General features: G+C 42.0%; 1 protein-coding gene across 1 annotated transcript in view; it reads left to right on the top strand.

The window, feature by feature from the left end:
• Positions 1-1436: 1436 nt before the first annotated feature.
• Positions 1437-6960, top strand: part of Galk2 (galactokinase 2) — a 119497-nt gene continuing 113973 nt past the window's right edge. Inside the window, exon 1 of the mRNA XM_055619967.1 lies at positions 1437-1539. Within this exon, the coding sequence (XP_055475942.1) occupies positions 1470-1539 (70 nt within the window). The 5' untranslated portion in view covers positions 1437-1469. The remainder of the gene's footprint in view (positions 1540-6960) is intronic.

The following is a 6960-nucleotide window of genomic DNA, read 5'->3' as shown; positions in this document are numbered from 1 at the left end:
AAAAAAAAATGGAAGCTGAATACAAAGATGGCTGCAGCTTTGTCTCAAATAGCAGGCTACAACGATAGAACCCAAGACCACCTGGCCAAGAACAGCACTACTCCAGCATAGTAGACCCGCCCACATCAATCAGTAATTTAAAATGCCCCCATGGGCTTGCTTACAGACCAGCCTGATGGAGACATTTTTTCAGTTGATGCTACTCTTCCCAGATGACTCTAGCTTATGCCAGACTAACAAAACATTAACCAACACCCCTGTAGCCCACCCTGTCTTCTCCTGCCTCTCCCACTCCTGCCTCCCTCCCTCCCTTCCTTACTGTTTTTTTCCCCTTTTCTACTTAAATTATATCTAAAGTTCAATATTCTGTGTTCTCTAGTTAAAGTGAAAGCATACTTCTTGTGAAGTTTTATAAATTCTGAAAGATGGGTAGATAGAATCAGATTCAAGTAGCCATCTTGTCTACATACACCTTATGGCACAGTAAATGTTTGCTTTCAGTTTTTTTGTTGTTTTGTTTTGTTTTTTTGATTTTTTTTTCAAGACAGGGTTTCTTTCTGTAGCCTTGGCTGTCCTGGACTTACTCTGTAGACTAGGCTGGCCTCAAACTCACAGAGATCCTCTTGCCTCTGCCTCCTGAGTGCTGTAATCAAAGGCATGTGCCACCATGCCTGTGTTTTTATTTACCTATTTATTCAAATTTTTGGGTTTTTTCCCATGCTGGAGACCAAACCTAGATCTTTCACACACTGAGCAAAACCTCCAAACCCAGTGTCTGCTGCTTCAGTGAATGTTAGAGGAGTAAGAGATCGTTTCCTGCTGAACTCTCTGTTGTAGTCCAGAGCTGCTGCTGAGTGGACCTGGGTGATCATACTTCCAACAAAATAAGTGACCTTATTTGTACCAGACAGTAGGAACAGGATGGATACAAGAATTAAACTTCCAAACATATTATAGACTTTGAGAATTTGGACCAAAAGATATGAAAGTATGAGACAGATAGTAGAGAGCACTGAAATTAGAGTTCTTGTAGAGTCACAATGTCATGGACACCTAAGGTGCAGAAATGAGGTTCACAGAGAGGAATCATGGGAAGAGGGAACCAGTGATGGTATCTTTGGAGGATTCAAAGAGTGGGTCAGGAAGAACAAGCACCGAAGACACCAATGTGAACAAGATTTTCTGGTCACGTTTAGATTTCCAGAAGGCCAGCTTGAGTCTTCCAATAGCAATTTCTACATTTCTCTCTGTAATTATGTGTCCTTTCACTCTTGGAAAGTGTGTGTGTGTGTGTGTGTGTGTGTGTGTGCATGTGTCTACATACAAGCGCAATGCTGAGGGGTTGACTTTCACTTCACGCATGCTGTGCTCCGTCTCGCTGCTGTGCTCCCACCCCTGCAGAGGTTTTCTGTTATGTGCTATGTTGAGATATTCTGCTTTTGTTTTCCAGATTGCTGAAGCTAAAAGAAATGTTTAACTCTAAGTTTGGGTCCATACCCAAGTTCTATGTTCGAGCCCCAGGAAGAGTCAACATAATAGGTATTATGAATTTCTTCTTTTAATTTTTTCCCTGCACCTCTGGTGGTTTGGAATTTTCAGGTTTTCTAAGTGTATTTTTATTTTTCTTTTCTTCATGGAGATACTTTGTAATTTTCTACATTTTAATGTTAAGCATATCTTAGCAATTTGGTGTACAATTTGTCTGAATAAATGTGTTATGGTGGATATAGTTTTAGATTGTATACCAACTTATTCTTTTGTGTTTAATATATCATATTTTTTATGTTGCTTAAGAGGTTATAATTATTATCTTAAAAATATTTTTTATAAAAGCCTACTAAGATGGTATTTTGTAATTTACTTAAAAATTTTCTTTTATTGTACAAAAAGTTATTTCCAGTTTTTTGCTGTTATAACCAGGAGTTTCAGTGTTTTCCCCAGTGGAAAGGAGAAGCAGGTAGGATAAAGGATGTAACCTCTTAAAACACATAAATTCTCATTTTCCTCTTTAATTTCTTATGAATGGTTGCATAGCAAACTTCATAGAAATTTGTATTACTAGTAGAATGTTTGTAGAATGTTATGTTTTTAATCTTTTAGAAAGCTTTGTACTAAAATTACTAATATATGTATACACATATACACAATATATATGTATGTATGTACTTATGTATGTGTGTATGTAGGAGAAAGTGTGTCACTGTGGAGGTGGGCTTGTGGCATAGTCCTCTTCTGCTGCCTGTGGATCAAGATGTAGGACTCTCCGCTCCTTCTCCAGCGCCACGTCAGTCAGCATGCTGCCATGCTTCCCACCGTGATAATAATGGACTAAACCTTTGAAACTGTAAGGCAGCCCCTATTAAATGTTTTACTTTATAAGAGTTGCCATGGTCATGGTGTCTCTTCTCAGCAATAAAACCCAAACAAAGACATAAGTTGGTACCAGGGCCCTGGGGCATTGCTGTGATAGGCCAGACCATACTTTTGTTTGGAGGAGTGTAGATTTTTGGACTTTGGAGTAAGAAAGCAGTGGAATGCTGTAAATGGGGTTTACTGGGCCACACTAGCAGGAACATGGATGACAGTGGTGCTGAGGGCGATTTGAACTGTTGGGTCCTGGCTCAAGAGGCTTCAAAAGGAGATGAATGTCAGTATGTGGGCTAGAGACTGTTCTTGTAATATTTTGACAAAGAATGTGGCTGCTTTTTTCCCTTGTCTGAAAAGTCTGCATGAGGTTACAATGAAGAGCTTTGGCAGAGGAAATCTTAAAAACAACCTAGTATTAACTCTGTTGTGTGGTTATTATTGCAAAAAGAGTAAACTGAGCAAAAAGAAAAGGGGGGGGGAGGAAATAGAGCTAAGTCCTGCGTTCAAGGAGATAAACAGATTAAGAAATGGAATAAAGGGTCCTCAGGGGAAGGCACCACCCAGCTAAGCATCCATCTTGTGAAAAGAAAGTAAAGAACAGTTTAGGCCCAGGCAAGGTGGTACATGCCTTTAATCCCAGCACTCAGGAGACAGAGATGAGCAGATATCAGAGTGTAAGGTCAGCCAAGCTTAGGCAGTGAAGGAAACCAATGAAACCAGAAAGCTGGTGAAGATGAACAAGGCGGCTATGTTCCAGCCCCAGCAAGCAGCAGAACTTGGCAGCTTCAGCCAGATGGTTCTGGCTGTAGAGTCAAGGATAGAAGAAAGGGGTTATGGAATATCCTTCCATAACTATGGAAGGCAACTGAGGCTAGGTGTGTGGCAGGGGTGTCCCTGCATGGATGTCCAGTGTGTGAAACAGTGAAGGTGAAGCCTGCATTGCCTTGGGGACCCCCGATAGCTTAGAGATGCCAGAGCCATAGCATACCTGCTGAGGAGAGCTGCTGACAGGGAGTGGAAAGGAGGGTGTTGGAGTCAACAAAGCTGAAAAGAATTGTATATCTGAAGAGCATTTTGACAAGAGACACGGTGATGCAGAGTTTGGAGTCTGTCTTGCATTGGTCCAGTTTTTTCTCACTATGCTCTCTTCCATATGTTTTGGAACAGTAATGTATATCCTGTGCCATCATATGTTGAAATTATGTGATCTGGTTTTTTATTTTTATTTTTTTCTAGGGGATTACAGTTAAGAGATTGCATGAATTTCAAAAGAGAATTTGAACTTGGGACTTTTAAACATTGTTGAGACTGTGATAGACTAGGGGGACTTTTGAAGTTGTACTTAATGCATTTTGCATTATGCTATGGCTGCAAGCCTATGGGGGCCAAGGAGTAGAATGTAGTGGTTTGAATAGGTCAGTGGCCCCATGGACTCGTGTTTGAATGCTTGGCCCATAAGGAGTGGCACTATTAGGAGGTATGGGCTTGTTGGAGGAAGTGTGTCACTGTAGAGGTGGGCTTTGAGGGCTATCTACCATGCTCCTATGCTCAAGCTATGCCCAGTGTGGCACAGCCTCCTTCTACTGCCTGTGGATCAAGATAGAGAACACTAATGGACTAAAACTCTGAAACTGTAAGCCAGCTCCAATTAAATGTTTTCCTTTAGGAGAGTTGCCTTGGTTATGGTGTTTCTTCACAGCAATGGAAACCCTAAGATAGAGGAGAATAGAATTCTGAGGAAGGGAGCTTTGGAGCGAGACTTTTCAACAAGAACACAGGGCACATCCTTTGGTGTGTAAGGATGAAAGCAGGAAAGGTGCCATATAGAAACAGAAATACAGAACACACACAGGCACAGACACACACACACACACACACACACACACACACACAAAAGCACATACACCATTTTTTTCTGATACCTTTCCATATGAAAAGAACTTTACAGGTACAGCCAGAAACAACACTTTCCAGTTATCTAGGTATCCTTAAATCAAGCCCATATTTGAAATTAACTATCAAAAGTAATACTTTGGAAGCCAAGGAAAAGTTTTCCAAGAAGATGCTGCATTCTGGTCAAGTGCCCTGGCTGGTGGGCGGTGCACACCTTTGATCTCAGCACTCAGGAGGTGGAGGTGGCTAGATCTTTGAGTTGGAGGCCAATCTGGTCTAGAGAGATAGTCAGCACTGCACAGCTGAAACCCTGTCTTCAAAACAAAACAACCAACCTCCCCCAAAACAGCACCACCCCAACCACCACCAAAACACATGTCAAGGGGGACATAGACAGTTTCACACGAGTTCATGAAAAGAGAGTCTTTCACCCTTTTTTCAGCCAAAGGATGCACTGTGCATCTTCTCTGTGGCAGCTGCTCTGGTAGAACCCACGGTGTCATGGCAAGCATGACAGAGTTCCTAGACACTCTGCCATCTTCAGGCTATGTCACTGTAACTTTGGGGTTGGTTGGAATCTCTAGAGGACTGGTGCTGAGGTAAAGTGCCATCCATGCAGAAGCTCAACCAGAGGTGCATCTTGTTCATATTTTCTCCCTATTTGAACCCACATAAAGTTTTATTTGAACAATGATACTAGAAGTATGTATCTTGAATTTTTGGTAGAAGATGAAGTATGTGGAAGAGCTGAAGATGTGTGCAGGGATATTCTGCACACCATGACCTTGGACAGGAGTAAGATCTGTCATGAGGAAATGTATGAGGAATTGGGAAAGCTTCAGGGTCCGCAGAGGATTCAAACTCTTTTATAATGGGCAATGCAGACACATAAAAAGGTAATTAGAAGAATACAAAGCACTTGCATGTTCACTCATCAGCTTTTACTGTTGACTTAGGCAATGCTTTTTATTTTGAAGCAAATAACAGAGGATGTAAAATATTCACAGAATATTTGAGCACAGTCAGTCGGGGTGGTCTATAATAGAAATAAAGTCAATGGAAAGGGATAGATTGCCCATAACTGAGAACGGAGTACCTGATGGAGGGGAATGCCTACAAAGGCTGGAAGGATGGTGTCAGGAGCATAGGGCACTCTGGCCACTTCAGCCCTTTTTACAGGAGGAAGAAAGCACACACCTTGATGTCGATTATGAATAATTGGGGGTAGAGGACTGAGGATGTTCCTGTGAGGAGAGCTGGGATTTTCAGGAGAGGGAAGAACAAATGTGAAGGAATGGAGACAGTGAATAGCTGGGGTAAGGAAAGGGGGAGAACCAAACCCATTTGCTGGAAAAGTGCTGAGATCTGGGTTAAAATGAACCTGTAGGCTGTCCACCAACCTGGAGACCTTGCATTTGTGTAAGGCCTGTGGTTTTCAAGTAAGTTCAGGGCTTTGGTGGTTGGAGTTCACAGAGAATTCCGTGGAACAGGGAATTTGACAGGAGACCTGGTAGAGCAACACACAATGACATCTGTGCTAGGTGGCAAAGGACAGCAAGGACAGAGGAGCTTACAGCACCGAGAAAATCTGGCTGAGTGGGGGCAGAGTGACGTGCAGAGCGGGGAGCTTCGGTAGAAAGGAGGAGATCTGAAACTCAAGTTTTATAAAAGATTGATGTAAAATAAAGGTGGAGGTGATGGGAGTTAGGTAATTACTGGATGGAAGGTCATGGGGGTTGGCCAAAGGAAAGGGAAGCTTGACTTTTATTTGGATGTCATCAGGGTTACTGTGGGATTGGGTGGAGAAGAGTTTGCAGACAGGTCCTGAGGTCTTTAGTTCCTAAAGGGTCACAGAGGAAATAGTGAGGAGAATACGTGGTGGGGCCTCAGAAGAACCGGACAGGATCAGGGCCTGGGAGGGCCGGACAGGGCATGTCAGCTCCTCATTTATAGAGAATCTACAGAAGCAATCTTAGAGGACAGCCAAGCTCCACTGTGTGGGGCGGGGTTTTCCTAACAAACAACTCTTTTTTCCTGATTCAGGAAAGTGTGTGTGGTGTGAGTCCAATATTAGTGAGTCAGGGTGGGAGAGGACATGAAGCCAGTCTCTGTTAAAAGCACAAGTGTAAGTTTTGCTAGTGTGTTGAGAAGCTAGGAATAGATTTGTTGTCATTCATCTTCACGGGTTCCTGCTCTCTCCATGACTCTCAGAGTGGCTTTGTTTTGTTATTAAATACATTTTGACAAAAGAAACCATTTTCACTCTCAGCAGGATGCCACCATGCTGTAACCTTCCATCAGAATGGGTGCCCTAGCCACGTATAAATATGTGTTTCTTCCTTGTTTCATATTGCAGTCTTCTTAATAACTGGTTAGAAAGGTAATTTGTAAATGAGTTCTCCACCTGTGGTTGTTAATCCATAAAGGGCCTTTCTAAAGAGAATATCAATGCAGAAGGAAAAGCCTTGTCTGTGGTAACAATGTGTGGAAGAAAAACAGAATCATGCAGCTGAATTGTCACCTGTTAATTACGTGTTTCCTCACTGGTTAACATCTGCCAAAGGAACAATGAGATATAAAAGTCTCTACCAGGAAAATAAACAGCTTCTTAACCACAGTGAGATGTTAATCAGTTTGATACTTATAATATGTTATATACGACATGACTATTATTCATAACAAATATTTATATGACAAATT

This window comes from Psammomys obesus, unplaced genomic scaffold, assembly GCF_907164565.1.
Source record: "Psammomys obesus unplaced genomic scaffold, mPsaObe1.curated_primary_1811, whole genome shotgun sequence".
Taxonomy (NCBI): Eukaryota; Metazoa; Chordata; class Mammalia; order Rodentia; family Muridae; genus Psammomys; species Psammomys obesus.
The sequence above is the reverse complement of the archived record's forward strand: the minus strand, read 5'-3'. Positions and strand labels throughout refer to the sequence as shown.